The sequence below is a fragment of the Gadus chalcogrammus genome, chromosome 18 (genome assembly GCF_026213295.1).
Source record: "Gadus chalcogrammus isolate NIFS_2021 chromosome 18, NIFS_Gcha_1.0, whole genome shotgun sequence".
Taxonomy (NCBI): domain Eukaryota; kingdom Metazoa; phylum Chordata; class Actinopteri; order Gadiformes; family Gadidae; genus Gadus; species Gadus chalcogrammus.
In genome coordinates, this window is record NC_079429.1 from 7,487,744 (window position 1) to 7,507,094 (window position 19,351).

Sequence of the window (19,351 nt, forward strand, 5' to 3'; positions counted from 1 at the left end):
AGAACAGGCAAGCAGCACAAATGGGCGGAGCCTCGAGAGACCCGCCTGGGTCGTTACATATGCGATAGCCATTGATACTTTTCTTTATTTTTTCGTTTGACGCTGCCAGGATGTTAAGAAAATTCCCAGAAATATGCTTCTAAAATAATTGCCTTCCCCATATTTAGTTGCTAAAAGATGTCCAGAAAAGCATTGGTACAAACCCAATAGCTAGAATTACAATACTCTTTTTCTTCCAAAATTGAGAAGTTAACAGCGATTTGAACGTTTTGGGTTAGTATATTATTGCAGGAGAGAAGTTTGGAGAATTAATTCCCTGCCGATACAAGACTACATTACCCACTGAGCATTGCGCCAATAATACGGAAGAAGCTGTGTCTAGGAACAAAAAAAATGCCATGGAAGATGTCGGGTTGTAAATAGAGGTCTTCCTTAAAAAATAGCGGTATTTTCTTATTCAGGATGATGTAGAGATTATGTAAAGTATACTAGACTATCCGTTACACACTAGTTTGTATTCCCGAACGTTGCAAGCGAGCCAAAAAACATTTAGGTGATAGCAGTCGGGCTCCTTTGCTGATCATCGTAAGCCGTACATAATGGCCAAGCTGGAGCGACTGAACGCCCGTGTGGCAAAGCTGTTGACCGTGGCGGTGCAGGAGGTGCTGGAGGTGGTGAAGGAGACCGTGTCGGAGTACCAGGACAAAACCACCCGAACCCAGAGGGAAAACGAGAGCCTGAAGAGGAGACTACAGGAACTCCAGGACAAGTTGCTTCAAGACGACGCGGGTAGGTAAAAACTCTACCGAATGTCTTCACAGACAAGGTAGAAGGTAGTCATTAACTTCGTTGTATGTCATTACAGATCGCATTGCTGCCCTGTCTGTGTGTTTGAATAAAACCACCCAACATGAAAGAGCAAAGGATGAAATTCCTGGTGGGGGACCAGAACCGAAACTATCTCCAGCCCAGCCGGAGAAGGAGGAGGAACGAAAGGAGGATTTGATGTTCTCCAGGGACTCGGATGGGGCCTACTGGATCCCTGATGAGGATCAGGACGATTCCATGACCCAAATGATCTCCAACTCCACATCCGTGAGTCCTCCATGTTCTTCGATGCCGCGACCAGTAAAGAGAGAGTCTGATGCGCTACAGGATCCAGGCTCACCTGGGCAGGTGAATCAGCGGGAAATGTTCCAGTGTGGAGTTGCGGGAGGCAGATCACAGGACAGTGGGGGTCCAGTTGGCGAGCCGGAGGACCCGGGCATGGCTGACATGGGACGCTACTCCCTCGAGGCCAAAGAAGAGATGGATGATGATGATGTAGCAGCCAATCAGGAGTCATATCCTTTCTTGGGTTCTACTGGTGCTCTCCCCTACGAGGCCTCTGCCAGACTGAAGTCCATTGTCGGCTCCTTCCTCCAGCAGCAGAAACGCCATGGACCCAATCTGGACCCAGGCCCGTCTAACAAACCCATTCCTCAGACCGACCCGATGTCCAATCAAAACTGCTCTGTCATCCCTATGCCATATCACAACAGTTCTACTGGCCCTCCTTTAAACCGTTTCCCTGGAGACAGTCGTCCTGGTTCTCCAACCCTTTTCACCCCGCAGCAGATCAAAACCGAGCCTGATTGGGCTCAGTCGGGTCCAGCAGGTTACTTCCATGAACCCCCGTCCTGTTTCGGATCAGAACCCTTTGCTCTGAACCACACCGGGGCAGAAGAACCCTTTGACTGGGCTGGCTCTGACCTAAACCCACTATCCTGTGAACCAGCCAAAGCAGCTGCTAGTCAGCCAGGGAGCAGCACGTTACAGACAGCAGTGGGTCAACCCAAGCGGTATTGCTGTACGCTCTGTGGCCGGTCATTCAAACATGCTGGAGACTTCAAGAAGCACCACCGGGTCCACACTGGGGAAAAACCTTATTGCTGCTCAGTGTGTGGCAAGCGGTTCAGCCAGTCGGGCTACCTGAAGATCCACCTCCGCTACCACACTGGGGAAAAACCTTACTGCTGCCCGGTGTGTGGAAAGTCCTTCAGCCATTCTGGCTACCTGAAGATCCACCTCCGCTACCACACTGGGGAGAAACCATACACCTGTGAACACTGTGGCAAGGGCTTCAGCCACTCCAGTAACCTCAAGAAACACAAGCTCACCCATCAGGCAGTGGTCTAGACTAGAGCACTATGCTTCTAGTTTGTATAAAGAAACATGATGATCAGTGCGGCGGATTATGTACACTACAGGGAGTTGGGTGTTTTAGAAATGTATAAACTGTGTTTTATCAGGAACCATTTCCTTTGCTGATCTGCTTCCTTTGCAGGTCTCCTGCTTTATAAGAAAACAGGCTTTGCTACCAGAGCCTTAAATAATACAGCTTAAACCTATAAGATGATATGTCACCTGTAACAGCTGTCAGGAGTAGAGCGTGTCATGTTTCACATGACCGAAACATGACTGTGTGGACCTTGATGACGCTGGCTTAGGAGGCACTTCTCAGGGATATTGCTCAAGGTGTGACCCCCCAACTGAATCCTTTGATGACATTGGTTTCAGTAAGCTCTATGATTCAGTCATTGTGGAACCCATTGAAAAAGGAAATTCATTGGACCATATGTTTTAATAGATGCTGAACTACTGATTCAGTTAGTGCCAACTAAATGTTTTCCAGGTTTGATTTGATCTGTATCGCAAATATCATAATTCTTACTTTTGCAATGTTTTAGTTTGTTAGACAGATTCTATATTAGTGTTTAGATGTTGTAATAAATATTAATCGTGATGTATCCTTGTTCCTGTCTGGCTATCAACTGGCTTTGTCACGGCTGTGGAATGTATTTAATTTTTTTAATATAATTATTGTCCTTTAGTAATTACTTACCTTTATTGAATCACTGTAGCGAACGTATTCTATATATGAGAAGAATTGGAAAACAAATGAATATTATAGTTCTCTCATGCATAAGGATGTACAATCTTACTTTAATGTCATGTAGTGCTACTGTAAATTAAACCTCTGATTGGCAGCTACTTTAGGGAGCACTTTATCTTATATAATCATAATATGATACATTTATAAACCTACCAAGGCTTTCCAAGCGTGTCTGTCGGTCCTCCTGCAGTGAAAGGATCCCTGTTTATTTTTGTGTACTGTATCTTTTATGGCCAACTCGTTCGAGACGGTTGAGGCTGAATAGGGTACAAGTTGTATGTTTAGAGTCGCCCAACAAAGATTTAATAAGAAACAAATTCGTCTTTAATCTCTATACTCCAAATAAAAAAACCTACCATAAAAAACCCAGCCGGACCTCGCAGTCTATCTACCTAACTTTGTCTCGTAGTGTAACCAGAGCTAGCTAGCTATCCGGGTGCGAGAATACTCCATTACCCACAAAGCCAAGCGCGAACAACACGGAAGAAGCTGAGGCTCGAACAGAAAACACAATATTTGTGTGAAAGATTTCTGAAATGTGAACTAGTCATCCATGTGGTCGTGTGTTGTGATATCTTATTCGTGGTTACGTAGATAATTTATTAATTTTACTACACTACGGGACGCAAATCGTGACACACTTCGTTTTGCTCCCATAACGTTGCTATTCAGGCGTTATAAACCGCTTGCTGATATCTCAACACACACACACAAACACACACTCTCACAACCTGTACGTTAAGATCATCGGTGTGTAGAGTCGCACATAATGGCAAAGCTTGAGCGACTGAACGCCCGTGTTGCCAAACTGTTGACCGTGGCGGTGCAGGAGGTTCTGGAGGTGGTGAAGGAGACGGTGTCGGAGTACCAGGAGAAAACCGCCCGAACCCAGAGAGAAAACGAGAGTCTGAAAAGGAGACTACAGGAACTCCAGGACAAGTTGCTCAAAGAGGACGCAGGTCAGTAAAAATAAATAAAGAAGGCAGTCATTATCTGAACACTCACGGTGTGCAGTGTATTTTACATGCACGGTGTGCATGTATTTTAGATCATGTACAATTTCCTGATATAATTGCCTGTTACAGATCGCAACTCTTCACTGTCGGAGTGCTTAAGTAAAACCAGCCAATATGAAATACCAAAGAATGAGATTCATGAGGTGGAACCAGAACCAAAGCTGTCTCCAACACACGAAGAGGAGGAGGAGAGGAAGGAGGAGGTGTTGTACACGAGGGACTTGGACCAAGCCGCCTGCGTCAGTTCCCCTGGTCTTGTCACTGACCGCTTGTCTAACGGAACGAACGCCACCATGACGGGTAACATGTCTTACTGGCTATCTGGCGAGGAGCCGAACAACCCCATGACCCACATGACCTCCACGTCGGTACACCCAACCTGCTCTCTGACGCTCCCGCCCATCAAAACGGAGCCTGACACCCTGGACGACGCACGAGGCAGCGGGGGGAGTGGCGTACCACCGCACGCGGCGCCACAGGACCCCGTCGCGGACGACCCGGCCAATTACGCCGAGTCCAGCGGCCTCAGCTCCTTCGTCAACTCCTTCCAGTTCGAGTGTCCCCAGGAGCTGGCCCCCGGGGGCCCGGCGGCCGGGGGGACTGCGGCGGGGGGCCCCGGCCGATGGGGGGGCGGCGGGCGGCCGGACGAGACCTACAACTGCTCGTTGTGCGGGAAGACCTTCAACCGCATGGGGAACCTGCGCAGCCACCTGCGCTGCCACACGGGAGAGAAGCCGTACGGCTGCCAGCACTGCGGCAAACTGTTCAGTCACATAGGGAACCTCCAGAAGCACACGCGCATCCACACCGGGGAGCGGCCCTACGCGTGCCTGCGCTGCGGGAAGCGCTTCAGCCAGTCCAGCCACCTGAAGAAGCACCAGCGCATCCACATGGACCGGCACTACAGCCTCAAGTGACCCCATACACGCCACGCCTGGTGCGAACCTGAACCTGCTAGGACAGTACGATTCAATACATTTTCCTCATGCTCAAGCTCAGGCTTGATGCCTCGAGCTCGGAGCACCAGCAGTATCACAATAAAGGAGGACTCGTCACAATCTTCCGACCTTGAGCCAACCCTGTTTGTTTTACTTGGTGGCCCTGCGGCGACATGGTGTGTAAATGTCTGAGGACGTCGTGGAAGAATCACTAAAACACTTACGGTTAGGATACACTGATGTATCCTCGGCCTCCAAGACGATTCAGTGGCCGCCTTGGTTTGTGTCAAGCAGATTCAGCAATTCCACAATTTTAACTGTGGGCATAAAGACAGAGGAAATAACAGGAGTTTTGCAGGAACAGTGGGCAAAATGCGATAGAAAAACTTTTGGAATCCAGCCAATATGTTTTAACGCAATTGCTGTCTCACCTGGTGTACCTATTTCTCCAATGAGACATTGAGGTTTTGTCCGCCTGCTGTATAACTCTATGTGACTTTACACCATTGGCTGGTGTTTCTGTAGCAACCAACCAAACGCAGCAGGTTGGCATGGGTTCAAGCTGACCACATCACACATTAAACACCCAATGAGATTTATTTTTTTCAACCATTGTGTCATATAATTAGTTTAATACCTTTTCTCATAACACTTCACTTGTAAGCCATCTCACTTTAACAACAGCTGACATAATTCAAGTATCTCTCCTCAGATGTTCAGCCAATCTGTCCAGGGAGCCTATCAACAGCAATTTAACCATAATACATGGGGGTTGTAGACGCCAGATAAATTCCCAGCCAAAAGATGCCGAATTCCAAGCCAAATGTCAGTGGCCTGTAAACAGCGCAACACAGCTAACCCCTACCGGCTCTTAAATGACTTGTATCTATTCGCAGTGGCTAAAGAAGGATAGCAATGCAATTTGGTACCGCAGTTTGAGACTTGTTGTTTTCAAACTGATTAATGATTAATTTTGTATCCACACAGAATTATTTCATGCCAGATAGAACGAATGATTGTGAATAAATAAATACAAATAGTAAAAGTCTATGATGTGGTTACGATTGGGACGGCGACTTTTATTTTGACAGGTCATACTGGATGGACATGAAATGTTTCCGGCGTTAAAAAACGTCACGTGTCGCGTCTTGGTTTGTTTTCCTCCTCGATAGTTATTCAACATCTAAAGAAAGATCTTCATCGCTAAGGTAAACGATGAATTGCTATTATAGTGATCATTTTATTTACATTCAGCCGTCCCATACGTATATTAGTCTGCTGCCAAAGGGATTCGAACCTATATTCTCATAAGCCGAACATCAGTTCGTTCATCGAGGAGTTCCTTCCTCTTCTAAACGATAGGAGAAATGTGTTTAATATGCATTTATAATTGCATGCTACGTTTCGTAATGTATATATTACTGCATGTAAAACAATTTAAATCGTACACGTTTCAAAAGTAGCATATAAGATACAAGGAGTTGCGAAATTGGGGTTTAAAAATCGTCATTCTTCCAAGTTGCGTTGTTCTTAGTTACGATAAAGATCTATATATATGAAGATATTATTGAAGCAATGTGCGCTAAAGTACCAAAGCAGGGTTTATTTTGGGGAACGAGCTCCATAACAACGCTGTCTCGGCGCTAGGATGTCCAAGCTGGAGCGCCTGAACTGCCGGGTGGCCAAGCTGCTGTCGGCAGCGGTGCAGGAAGTGCTGGAGGTGGTGAAGGAGACTGTCTCCGAGTACCAGGACAAAACCGCCCGAACCCAGAGGGAAAACGAGAGTCTGAAGAGAAGACTGCAGGAACTCCAGGAAAGGTTACTCAAAGATGACGCAGGTGAGAAGTGGACCAAAGAGTTCCTACACTGAGGAGAGGAGCATAGTCATTCAATGTAAGCTTGTAGTTGAGACAAACCGAGTAGAAGCAAATTTGTTGAAATGTCATGTGAGTTGAAGTTATGTTCATATAACTTCCAGAATGACCACACAATATCCATCCAATATCCATCCATCCAGGTGTAGATAGGCTCACTGTTTTTAAGTTCATGTCTAATACCGCACCGTCAAATCCCCGAAGCTAAGAAAAAGTTTTATCTGCCTCTCAGCTCCTCTACATCCAGATAAGCCTGCGTTTGGAGACGGGTCATCCAAACCTGGCGCTGTTGGTGGACTGCTGCTCCCAGACCCAAGCCAAACACAGATCCTGGAGCCTGGGTACATCCACCAGCATGAGGACCCAGACATTTTGGAGGCTGGATACCTGGGCCAAGACAGCCCTGTGGACTGCAAGACCAGGTTCACCATCACAGAACACTGCAAAATGGAGCTAGTGGAGTCATCCCGTGAGGCTGGAGGGGAATCAACTATTGGCTTCACGTCAGGTGACCTGGGCTGGGACGTCCACGCGGCCTCGACCAATCAAACAAGCTCTTCTGGGTCAGGTGACCTGCTGGCTCTGAGCCTGGCCTTCATCAAGAGGGAGCCGGAAGAGGAGGAGAGGGGGTGCATTATGGTGAAGCCCCCAGAACCCAACCCCAGCCCTAACCTTAGCCATAACCCTCCCTCTAACCACAGCCCTCCCTCAAACCATAACAGTACAGTACAACCACAGCCTTCCCACAGCGGGGTGGACTTCAACTGGGAGGCCCCCTGTCTGGAGGCGGTGTCATTCAGACAGCCTCCTCACGGCGCCACCAGACCCAGCAGGTCTGAGGAGCACCCCGGCCCCGCAGCCGGCAGGAGGCTCGGGTTCTCCAGGTCTGGCCGGGGCGCCAGGGACAGCTGGAGGAGCAGGATGGAGCTGCTGACGAGGAAGGAGAAACACGTGTGTTTCCTGTGCGGGAAGACGTTCAGCCGACTGGCCAACCTGAAGATCCACCAGCGCTCCCACACCGGGGAGAAGCCGTACCGCTGCAGCCAGTGCGAGCGCAGCTTCAGCCAGGGTGGGGACCTGAACAAACACATGAGGGTCCACACGGGGGAGAAGCCCTACTACTGCAGCCACTGTGGCAAGAACTTCAGCCGCCGAGAGAACCTCAAACGCCACCAGAAGATTCACCAACAGCGACACCCGGCCTTCAGGAAGCAGTGATGGTTCCCCTAGTGCTGGGCCACGTTCTGGTATAGGAATCCTGGTCGTCCAGAGCCTGGAACAAAAGCCCCTTTCTCTATCAGCGCGCCCACCCGTGTGGGCCGGTTTTCCATACAAACTTGTATGTGGGGTCGACACGAGTGCACAAAGGTTGAACACTCTCCCGCCTCGTTCCCGTTTTACTGATGGCACGATACTCCACGATGGGCTTAAACTGTCTTTGGCATGGTTAACAGCAACGCTTTCTACCGCCACCGCCCAAGGCATTGGAGAAGCAAATCGTGACGTGATTCAAACCTTAGTTCTGAACACGGCTGAGAAAGACTCAAAGGTGTCTTTATTTGGATTTGTGTTGTGGATCACGAGGACAGGAAGCAAGGCCTCAAAAGTTACCCATTTAACCTACTACAAGCCGTAACTTCTAAACCCTGACCCTGAACCTTAACCTCTGACTAGAATACAGAATCTAACCATAACTCATGACTAGGGCTGTAACGATACGCGTATCGAAACCGAAATCGCGACACTCAAAGCCACGAACCTGTCTCGCGTGCGAGAAGGCAGAAGCGCGATACGCCCTTTCTAACTCTCCGGTCAAAATGTCAGATTGAAATGTGCTAATAATATGTCTAAATAATAGTCTGCTGACACCGCTCCTCTTATCGATGCCGCAAGTCTGCAACGAGATGCCCTCTCTGTGATGACAGCTCTCCGTGGCTACGGTGGATTGCATTTCTCCACAGCCGTCGAAGTCCTCACATGCGATATGAACGACATTTATCCAGAGTGGGCCAAGCGTGAAAAAAATAGCCTGTGTGATCCCTGTCTCTATTGTTTTGTGTGATTTGACCGGCAGTTGGTCTGCGGAATGAAGCGGCCACCGATTATTGACAGGATGGGTAATTTATTCTACCAGACTCGTTAGTTTCTTCAATAGACACACACGCTACCACTCGTTCTCCTCGCTCGTCCACTCACTCGCTGACGTCACTCACACACGCACACTGCCATTCTCGCACACACACATGCGCTACTCGTAACACTTTGCCTCGTTATTGCAACGTTCATGTTAGACGTTCATGTTTTTTCCCATCTAATTGAAAGTTAGGCTATTAAACATGTTGCATTCTATACGGCCTGATTATGTCATTATTTAAGCTACATAGCCTAATAAGAAGCGCTATAGAATATTTGACCAAACCACCAAACTGGTTTTTGCCTACCTGCAAGCATCCTCCAAGTGCAATCTTTGGTTATTTATTTATTAATTTAGCTATACTTTAGCAATATTCTTTCTGTTCAAATCAGTTCAGTGTTCCAAATTATTTGTTATTCAATTTTACATTAAGTTAATTGTTATTTAAGTGTTAAATAAAATGCTTCTTAAATTTAAAAAAATCGTGGGATGTATCGAACCGTGGGTCAAAAATCGTGATACAAACCGAATCGTGAGTTTGTGTATCCTTACAGCCCTACTCATGACTCATAGCCTAACACTATGACGTAACCCGTAACGTCTCGTCCTGACCCTAAGTTTTATTTGGTGCTAACAAAGCACATGCTTCAGTTCTAAATTCACGGGAATTTTACCCTTACCGTATTACATTGCAACATGTACTTTACTGCTCCCTATACTGTACTGCGCTACCCGACTGATTTTAAGCTAGAGGTCTTGACTGGGCTCAATGGGCTGACCTAGCGGAACAGACCTTTGAGTGATAGGGTCAGAGACAATTTTCCAATTTGTGAACTTTTTTTTAATCCATTTTATATCAGATAATCCACACAAGCTCACAAAATACAAAATCTACTCAAAAGATAACATGACAAACATTGTGAAGATAGGTTTAAAAAGCAGCATCTATGTTTACGTTAAGGAACAAAGCCCGTCCCTCTAGTTGTGTGTGTGGTTAATATATGACTTGTTATCATTTTTACGAATGGAGGTAAGTATTTGATTTAATTAAACGACAAGGCTTAATCAAACGCATCAATGCTTTTCTCCTGCTTACTACTCCGCACGCCGGCTCCCTCTTCTGGCGGGTCAGCGTCACGACCAGAGAAATACTTGAACAAGTACATAATTATATGATCTTTATGGCGGGGACAAGAAGATGATAATAAACATGCTATTGATTTAGTTAACGCATTAAAAAAAAAATCTTAAACAATTGTACGATCGAAGCCGAGGTTTGACGCTCAGGGGAATGTTTTTTTATTATGGATCAGAGGCTAAAATCTTTTAAAATGATAACAATTTAAAACAATAATAACAAAAACATAGAAATATTTTTTTGTAAATGTATTTATGTACGCAAGCACAGTACAACCAATGCGACAATAGAATGTAGGCGTTTATACGATTCAGACACTACCACACAAAGCCCTGATCGCACAATGATGATGGTGATGATGACGATAGAGAAGCATATGCAATCTACAGTGACTGGCGTTTATAAAGTGCTCCGCCTTCCTTTGACCTGCAAGAAACTGTTGTTTTTCTTCAGTCGGTGGCGCAGACGACGAACCAAGTTTGGGCATTATTTAATGTTTGTTGACCACCTAAACGAGGAAGCGTCAAGTCGTGGGCGTTAACGGCGGAGCTGTGGTCGTTGTCCGTGTGGGTTGCGCGGGGCTTTTACCTTGGAGACCCCGGAAGCCGCCAGGTGAAGAGCAGCAGAGAGACGCACCAGGTGAGTCCTACAGATATTTATGTGGCTGGGAGTTTATTGACTTATGTTCCAGATGAGAACGAGCTGTGCATGGACGAGGCACAACGAGTGCGTGGAAGGTACGGGTTTGTATTCGGAACAGAGGCTGAGTATCAAATTACAGATTAATAAAAGGAACCGCTCTGAATAGACCTGACAGTATGTCGTGTTGCATACCTTCAGCTCAGGAAAAACCCGGTAGCGAAGTCATGGTTGCATACTGTTCTTACGCGTGCCATGTCCAGGACGTTTCATTTATTTGACAGTTGTTTTGTTTTCCTTTTACGGTATTCTTTCCTTTCAGTGTGTCAAGAAATATTATGGCCGATTAAAACGTGTTTATTTTGACTGTTTCATTAGTTAAGACGGGTCTGCGATTTAAACAACTTATTCGCTCCGGCTCAACACCGCCACCATCAGTTGATCTAAAAGACACTCATGCAATTCATTTTGGGGGGAACTCGTAAAACGTATCTCTTAAATGAATGGTGGTGTAGAGATCGGACGCGTCATAACCTCACAACTGAAAAATAACCCCTTTTGTAAAATATTGCATCTATACCCTGGTAGAATAGAAGAAGACTTTCAAATTAATGATTTGTCACCGGACTTTGCCTGCAAAAGTGCCATGTACTTGCCATTTTTCTACCAGGACAGTACCATTATTTTACATAATAGAATCGTGATGTGTTTTTGTTGGCTCACAGTAAAGACACACTCCCAACTGTCACTTGTTTCGGTGTCTCGTGTGAGTCCAGCAATGTTCGACCTTTGACATGAAGATTCATAAGAAGATCCTGCTGCACTACCAGTCCTGCGACTCCCCGGTTGACAAGGAGGGTTACCTCTACAAGAAGGTCAATCATACCTCACACCTTATTCATCATTACCTCCTCACTTCGATTCCCAACCTGTGCTCCTATGCTCTTCCCTGTCCTGTCCATTAAGGCACAATAAAGCTTAAAAAAAAAAACAGTATCACAAAAAATACAAGTTTTGGGGTTGTCAACAATTACAAGGCCTGGCTTTTGTATTGAAAGTGTTGTTTTGTCATCGGCCAGGGGGTGCGCAACTCCTCCTATCAGAAGCGCTGGTTCGTCCTGAAGGGGAACCTGCTGTTCTACAAGGAGCGCCGGTCAGAGCGCGAGCTGCTGGGCGTTCTGGTGCTGGAGGGCTGCAGCGTGCAGCTCTGCGAGTCGGACGAGCGCTTTGCCTTCTCCGTGGTCTGGAGCGAGTCTCACGTGGCCGGCGGCCGCGTGTACAAGCTCGCCGCCGAGGACCAGTCCACCCAGGAGAGCTGGCTCAAAGCCCTGCTCTCGGCCAACCACGCCTACCTGCAGCTCCTGCTGATGGACCTGGAGGCTCGCTATCGGGGTGAGAGATTGAAGGGGTTGCGGGTTCGATCCCCGATGTCCTCGCTTTCCCTCTGGGCTTCGTACAGCAAGATGCTCTGGCGTTAACCCCTACTTGCTCCTTAATGGCATGTCTCTGCATTCACTGAGACATGATAGAAGAAAAAGTAGACAAACTACAATCTTGTTGAGTTGTAGTTTACGTATGTAGTATATTGAATAAGCCACTATTCAGAACACATTGGAAATCTTTTTAATGACTCTGGAATGTAATTAAAAGTGTATAACATCGGGGGGGCGCCCTGTTGGGGCCCCGCTGGCTCACCTGGAGTGGGATTTCCCTTAAGGCACAGTCCTCATCGCAGCAACCAGGGTTCGACTCCTGCCCGTTGTCATTTTCTGCATGTCCTCCCCTCTATCTCCCATACCGTACTGTCTTCCTCACTCTTATCATTAATCTTAAATAAAAATAAAAAAATATTTTTTTTGTATCACCTCAAATACAGCCAGGCTAACTAAGCGAACTCTCCTTCTGGTCACACAATGATGAATTTGGAATGAAAAACTCCTGAATATGCGTAAAAAAGGCAGAAAAAGTAGGGGACATTTTGAATCCAATCTCACCTAGAACACATCAAGCTAAAAAAAAAATTCTCTCTCTCTCTCTCTCAGAGCTAGGCGGGACGTCCCATCCCGTCCCCCTCAAACCGGCGCCCTACGCCCCTCCGGGTGCTACAGCTTCCTCTTGCACGGCCAAACAACTCCTCCCGGCCCCTCCCGTCCCCCACAATGCAGCAATCAGGAAGTCTCCGAAACTGTGGCCAAAGAGAAATGCAAATGTGGCGCCCATATCTGGGCCCGCCCCGCCTCAGAGGGAGTGGCTAGAGTTTGGGTTGGGACACCATGAGGAATTTATTGAATTACACACCGAGTTTGGAAAGGAGGTCATGGAGCTGATCGCTGAGCGGCTGAGACATGGACGGGAAGGGGAGGAGGCCGAGGCAGATCTGATTGATTTTGGATGATATGCAAAGTCTTTCATGGAAATATATTGTTTTACCCGCTCGGATATTGAGGTGTAAACTTGTAAATATTTGCGATAAACACTGTTCGGAGGACCTTTTGATTCCGTCTTCGTCGTTCAAAGCTTTTAAATCATCACTGTTTGGAGTCTCAGGTCTATGTGTGTTCTGTTAATAAATTAACTTTTTATTCCACCTTTGCTCTTTTCTTCAATCAGCTGCTCTCTTATCAACTTTGTATCAGCATGTCTGGGGAGCCCCACCCTGCATACGCACACAAACACACACACACACCAATCCCCAGCCTTACTGAGCAGTGTTTAAAATGGACAAAAGGATAAGATCATTGATATTAGTTATTGATAGATTATATTAGATCAATTAGATGTTAGCAGTAATAAAAGGATTATGTTATTAATTAAAATATAAAGTAATTACAATTAATGATTTCAGTAATTTTGGGGATTGATAAATTATAAAAGGATGATACTATCATTAGTGATAACACAGTGACAGATTAATGAAATAATATGAGATCAGTGATTATTGTTATTGGTAACACTTATAAGGACCGGATCATAGTTATTGTTTAAAATAGGGTTAGAGCCTGATCATAGTTATTGATCTGTGTTTTCCGGGTTGTCAAATGCCTGTCGGAAGATGGCGTCTAGGAGGTAAAAAAAAAGCTGTGTGTGTGTGTGTGTGTGTGTGTGTGTGTGTGTGTGTGTGTGTGTGTGTGTGTGTGTGTGTGTGTGTGTGTGTGTGTGTGTGTGTGTGTGTGTGTGTGTGTGTGTGTGTGGGGTCTATTTCAGTCTGTCCAGCTGCCTGTTTTTATGTTTTTCCAGTTCTCTCCGTTTCTCCTTCTTTCTCTGTCCGTCTCCCCCTACTTTTTTCTCTTTTCCTTACACACTTTATCCCTGGCTAGGTGAGGTAGTTCAAGTAACATGGCTAAGACCACTTAGCACTCTGAGATAAAATCTGCTTCATTATAACTGGGATGTGTTTAGCCACGGCGGTGTCAGTTGCCCCATGAGCCCAGGAACATGATTGACGGTTCCTATAAGCTGTATAAGGAGACGGAGGATTGAGAGCGAGACATATTCTAAACTATACTAGCCACCCCCTGGTAAGACGCAAATAGAGCCCCCACATACATGCAGCAATAAGGCCAATCATGGGATCAGTCTGATCGGCCTTCTTGGCCAGGTCATTCTTGGAAACAAGATTTGAATCTCAATAAATTTTTACCTGGTTGAATAAATAAATATTTAATATGATTGATTGATTGATTGATTGATTGATTGATTGATTGATTGATTGATTGATTGATTGATTGATATTCAACTGATCTGATCAATATTTAGATATGAAGGGTTTTGAATTTAGAACATACTTTGGTGAGGGGATTTATGTGTTATATAACTTCCAGAAAAACACACGAAACGGCCCTCTTCACTGTGTCCAAGTGTGCTGCAGGAACTCTAATTATAACTCTGTTTTGGTTCTGAGGCTCTTTGGAATGAAACATCTGCTAAATGACTAAATGTAAATTTATGAAGGAAAAAACCTATGTCTGGATTTAAAATAAGCCAGTTAATCCACGGTAATGCATGGTTTTTACAACTACTACTGGTGCCATACACACATGTACTAATAAAGCGCTCGTTAATACCCAACATGTCATCAATATCTTAATATCCGTGTGATTTTCCAACATGTTATTAATATCTTAATGTTTGTGTACTAAATGCGGGTGTTAATATCCTACATGTAATTCATATCTTAATGTTTATGTTGACGCTTTTAGTCACCGACTCTTGATCTGCGCTGGTCGTGTGTCAGTGCTGGAATAAAACCAGCAAACCATTAGCCAACTATTTTCAGTTTTGGGTTTCTCTTCCCTGCTGGCGATTAGCACTACTACGGCTGTGATCCGACACGCTCATTTAGAGTGGTGATGATGTTGGACTATGTCTGATGGAAACACAAGTAGCTCCTTAATGAACGGACGGGGCGGCTGCCCCTCACAACCTCCTCTCCGCCCCGGATCCAGGGACAGAAATAGACAAAACAAAGACCCCTAAACAAGAGCCCCTGTCCCGACACAAAGGGCTCGTACAACAGGCCGGGCCGCGGGTGGTAGCAGGCGATGGCAGGACATGCTGACGCGTCGGCCTGCCCATATTAGTCCTGGGGGACGGCGGACGCTCCTGGCGTTGAATTCACCTCATTCCAAGGCTCCTGGGGCCTATTTTGGAGGGCTGGTAAGACGATACCCCATGCAACCTCCTCGCTCCTCCCTCTGTCTCCTACTTGGCCGGGATGCTTGCTTTCTGTGGGGAGAGTGGAGGCTAAAGTTAGCAGCCCTTGCTAGTATATAAGATGCGCAGGCGGCCGTCCTCAATCGTCAGTTCCATCAGCTTGGCTTAGGCTTCTCTTCTTCTTCTTCCTCCAACACCCAACATACAAGAGAGATGGTGAGTGGTCCTCTACCCTCCGCATGGAGCATGTCTTCAGGGTCTGGGCGGTGGGCCGGCAGGGTGGACAGCGTCTTTGAAACATGGAGAGATGGGATGATAAGATAAGAGACTGATCCCAGATGGGAAGACCAGTATGCAAGGCTCTGAAACTAGCTAAAGACCAGGCTTTTTATATTTTAAAATATTTTTATTAAAAAGAAATTGGAGTCAACCAGACTCGTAATTAGTCTATGTGGATATTAGCTGTGCTAAATTATTGCGTTTATTTTTAAGTTTAAGTTAATCTTGCCAAAACGGTCACCCACATCAGATTTTATTTTTTTTTGATGTTCGCATCGACCTTGAGAACAAAGTATCTCAGTCAATCTGAAAAAGCTTTAGTGTGCATCTAAGAACTTGAGGCCATGGTTATCAATAGAGATGTTCTGGCTGGGTTATGGGGCTGTTCTAGACGGGGTCTGGGTGGGTTACTTGTAGGATCCAAAATATGTTTCAAGTTCTCTTGTGTTCCTCTGTCTTTCAGGCACCCAAGAAGGCTAAGAGGAGGCAGCAGCAGGGCGAGGGCGGCGGTTCCTCCAATGTGTTCTCCATGTTTGAGCAGAGCCAGATCCAGGAGTACAAGGAGGTGAGTTCCCACGGGGGGCCACGGGTCCCAGGGGCCTCGGGTCAAAAGGTTTAGGGTTGGAAGTCACGGAGTCGTGTCTGAAAAGTTGTCAGTATTTGAAGTTAGCGGGGCACAAAACATCAAAGTCACAGCATTTAAAAAAATTATCTCAGTATCTAAATGTTTGATCGAGTTTAATCAGAAATACTTCAACAACTAAATATAAGTAGAATAGTTGGATGGATTAAGTGTAACCACGCAGAGAAGGCTCCTCAGCCCGCCCCTCCCTGTGTCTGACCTTTCCGATAAGGATACCTGAGATCTCTCACCTATAGAGAACATCTTCTAGTCAGCAGAAGGGCCAGAACCATAAATCGCCATTTCGTTGTTGACAGCGCATAGAAACACACACAGAAACACACACACACACAAACACACACACACAAAAACCAACCCACACACAGACTAGAGAAGGAAGGGGCTGTTTATGTTAAGATGCTGTACTAGGATGTGTAACATCAGGCGAGTGCTTCTGTATCGCCTCTGACGGTTGTGAAATCTCCTCATGAGGCCAGCTGACATGATGTGACACAGGGTGAAATACGGCATCCATTTTAAGACTTGAAAGGACCTTGAGGGTTGTCACGGGTGCCAGGGACAGGTGTGGGGGTCGGGTGGAAGGGTGTGTAGACAGGGGGCGAGGTTGCTGTAATCCCAAACCAACGCCTTAAATGTCGCAAGAGGCTTGTCTCACATGCCGAGACCATTTTAACACCTCAGGGAGACAACTGCACCCCCAGCTGCCAAGAGTCAGCAGGCGACCAGTGGGGGCTCTGGTTTCACTAGCTGAATGATCACACACAGCCTTAACCTTCACGCTCTTATTCTGGCACAGCAACACTAATGTTGTGATTAGATTTTCAACTAGGGTACGAGATTAGATCAACAACTTCTGTTCTGGGACTTTTGATTGATTTTACACCTCAAGGCTCACAGAAGGAGTCTGTTAAGGCCTAATAATGCTGCTATCGCTGATTAATCCTGATTTAGCTCATATTTGCTCATTAAGCTCATTGAGTTTTGATAACAGGGATTGTCATACGGGCCTCTCCTGGCTCCCAGAAATGCTATAACTCAGACATTAGACCACACGACTTCCTGGTTATTGACCAATCACTGCTCTATTTTTCAGGCATTCACAATCATCGACCAGAACAGAGATGGCATCATCTCCAAGGATGATCTGCGCGACGTCTTGGCCACCATGGGCCAGCTGAACGTGAAGAATGAGGAGCTTGAGGCCATGGTGAAGGAGGCCAGCGGCCCCATCAACTTCACCGTCTTCCTCACCATGTTCGGAGAGAAGCTGAAGGGTGAGACACACACACAGACACACACTCACACGTTTATAGGATTGATTTATGCTCACACACACAAATACACACATATATACATACACATACACACACATACACACAAACACACACACACACACACACACAAATATACAAACACACACACATATATATGTATATATATATATATATATATTGATGTATACACATGCACACACACACACACACATTTACAGACACAATCATACATGAGTAATACGATATCCAGTTGGTTATATTATGGTTATAATCAGGTAGCAATGTTGTTATGATGTGGTCGCCTGGTGCTTATATGTTGGTTATTGTGATGAATAACAGTGATGTCATATCTGATCTCCAGGTGCGGATCCCGAGGACGTCATCGTGAGCGCCTTCAAGGTCCTCGACCCAGAGGCCACCGGAAGCATCAAGAAGGAGATGTAAGTTTGGCTCCTCCGCACTAGCTCACTATCGCAACCACAGGGAAAAACTGATCATGTCCCTACGAGCTACATAATGCTGACCCTCTCTCTCTCTCTCTCTCGCTCTCTCTCTCTCTCTCTCTCTCTCTCTCTCTCTCTCTCTCTCGCTCTCCCTCTCAGGATCGAGGAGCTGCTGACCACCCAGTGTGACAGGTTTACCGCTGAGGAGGTGAGCACGCGCACACGCACACACACAACCCAATGCCTTCCCTACAAACAGGTTCCAAGTGAGTGTGATCTTGGATCTGACCGTGTTTCTCTCTCTCCAGATGACCAACCTTTGGGCCGCCTTCCCCCCAGATGTGGCCGGCAACGTCGACTACAAGAACATCTGCTACGTCATCACCCACGGAGAGGACAAGGAAGAGGAGGAATAGAGACCCTATCTTCTCTCTCTGACGTCCCCCCACCTTCTCCCCATGCTCCCTCAACATCCTTTCTCTCTCTCTCGCTCTCTCTCTCTGCGGACCCTCGCTTGCCCAAGACCATCCACGAACCGCTCTCAACCCCCCCCTCCCCCGGCACACTCTCCTCTCGCCCGCTCGCTTTTAAAGACTTGTCTCGTGCGGAGAGCTGCTGCCAGGGGGTGTGGGCTGGAGTGGTGGTGGGCGGGCTCCACAGGGAAACAGGGGATTATTTTCAATTAAATAATCTTGTGATAAAGAAACAAACTCCTCTCTCTCGCTCTCTATCTCCCATCTACCGCCGGGGGGAAAGTCAGCGGCTAGCGCACGCTTCCTACCCTATCTCACACGCCCCCCAGTGAGCGCACGTGAGCGGTCTTTTGGGTGCCCTGGTGCAGACACACGCCCTCTTGAAACAAGTCGGTGACATGAGCACCTAGCTCGCCCAAGCGACGCGCGGCGGTTCCTCCCTGTGTCCGACCGGAGAACGGGTTGGCAGAAAGGAGTACCATACTAAAATAGATGGCTCGCTCCTCTCTCCCAGACTCCACTCTCTTCCACGCCTGGATAAGAAGCAGGGGGGATGAAGGACAACACATGATCGTTATTGTTATGACCATTGTTGGAGTGAAGAGGAAGAGATGGAGAGTGACAGAGAAGAAGAGACAGAAGAACACCGCACCCCTCCTCCCTCCTCCCTCCTGTCGTACTGTGTCTGTTTCTTAATGTAACCAAGAAGGAACTAATAAAAATCACTATCTTTCCTAATCCGCTTTGTCTGCCAGTCTATATCACCAAAACAAACTCAAATGTTTAGCTTCATGTGTTTCAATTACCACTCATTTACATATTTGAAATTTAACAATTAATTTTGATCAATATTGATTCTTTAGGCCTTTAATTTCCCTTGAAATACCTTAATGGTATCGATTGTATAGAATT

The 19,351-nt window shown here is 46.5% G+C and overlaps 3 protein-coding genes across 6 annotated transcripts; all 3 read left to right on the plus strand.

Moving 5' to 3' along the window:
• Positions 1-25: 25 nt before the first annotated feature.
• On the plus strand, positions 26-10,056 carry LOC130371789 (zinc finger protein 263-like). The gene is made up of 5 exons (XM_056577652.1): positions 26-789; positions 866-2,169; positions 3,696-3,894; positions 4,021-4,841; positions 7,865-10,056. The coding sequence occupies exons 1-5, from the start codon at positions 600-602 to the stop codon at positions 7,979-7,981; spliced, it is 2,631 nt and encodes an 876-aa protein (XP_056433627.1). The 5' UTR covers positions 26-599; the 3' UTR covers positions 7,982-10,056.
• Positions 10,057-10,074: 18 nt separating this feature from the next.
• LOC130371034 (sesquipedalian-1-like) lies at positions 10,075-13,502 on the plus strand. Of its 4 annotated transcripts, none has more exons than XM_056576646.1 (4): positions 10,075-10,674; positions 11,400-11,549; positions 11,754-12,066; positions 12,717-13,500. In XM_056576646.1, exons 2-4 carry the CDS (start codon positions 11,469-11,471, stop codon positions 13,067-13,069), a joined length of 747 nt encoding a protein of 248 aa, XP_056432621.1. In that variant the 5' UTR covers positions 10,075-10,674; positions 11,400-11,468; the 3' UTR covers positions 13,070-13,500. The 4 variants fall into 4 exon arrangements, with proteins under 4 accessions (XP_056432621.1, XP_056432620.1, XP_056432623.1 ...); XM_056576645.1 differs by having other exon boundaries at positions 11,451-11,549; positions 12,717-13,498; XM_056576648.1 differs by lacking the exon at positions 10,075-10,674 and adding an exon at positions 10,682-10,772 and having other exon boundaries at positions 11,451-11,549; positions 12,717-13,502.
• Positions 13,503-15,436: 1,934 nt separating this feature from the next.
• mylpfb (myosin light chain, phosphorylatable, fast skeletal muscle b) lies at positions 15,437-19,196 on the plus strand. The gene is made up of 6 exons (XM_056577242.1): positions 15,437-15,543; positions 16,070-16,171; positions 17,343-17,523; positions 17,885-17,963; positions 18,126-18,174; positions 18,275-19,196. Exons 1-6 carry the CDS (start codon positions 15,541-15,543, stop codon positions 18,380-18,382), a joined length of 522 nt encoding a protein of 173 aa, XP_056433217.1. The 5' UTR covers positions 15,437-15,540; the 3' UTR covers positions 18,383-19,196.
• Positions 19,197-19,351: the final 155 nt, after the last annotated feature.

Coding starts and splice junctions, on each gene's coding strand:
- LOC130371034 (XM_056576646.1), top strand. CDS start 11,469: ATGAAGATTCATAAGAAGATCCTGCTGCACTACCAGTCCTGCGACTCC. Junction 11,550..11,753: donor AGGGTTACCTCTACAAGAAG/GTCAATCATACC, acceptor GTCATCGGCCAG/GGGGTGCGCAACTCCTCCTA. Junction 12,067..12,716: donor CCTGGAGGCTCGCTATCGGG/GTGAGAGATTGA, acceptor TCTCTCTCTCAG/AGCTAGGCGGGACGTCCCAT.
- mylpfb (XM_056577242.1), top strand. Junction 16,172..17,342: donor AGATCCAGGAGTACAAGGAG/GTGAGTTCCCAC, acceptor TCTATTTTTCAG/GCATTCACAATCATCGACCA. Junction 17,964..18,125: donor GGAAGCATCAAGAAGGAGAT/GTAAGTTTGGCT, acceptor TCTCCCTCTCAG/GATCGAGGAGCTGCTGACCA.
- LOC130371789 (XM_056577652.1), top strand. CDS start 600: ATGGCCAAGCTGGAGCGACTGAACGCCCGTGTGGCAAAGCTGTTGACC. Junction 3,895..4,020: donor GTTGCTCAAAGAGGACGCAG/GTCAGTAAAAAT, acceptor TGCCTGTTACAG/ATCGCAACTCTTCACTGTCG. Junction 4,842..7,864: donor AGAAGCACCAGCGCATCCAC/ATGGACCGGCAC, acceptor ATGAGGGTCCAC/ACGGGGGAGAAGCCCTACTA.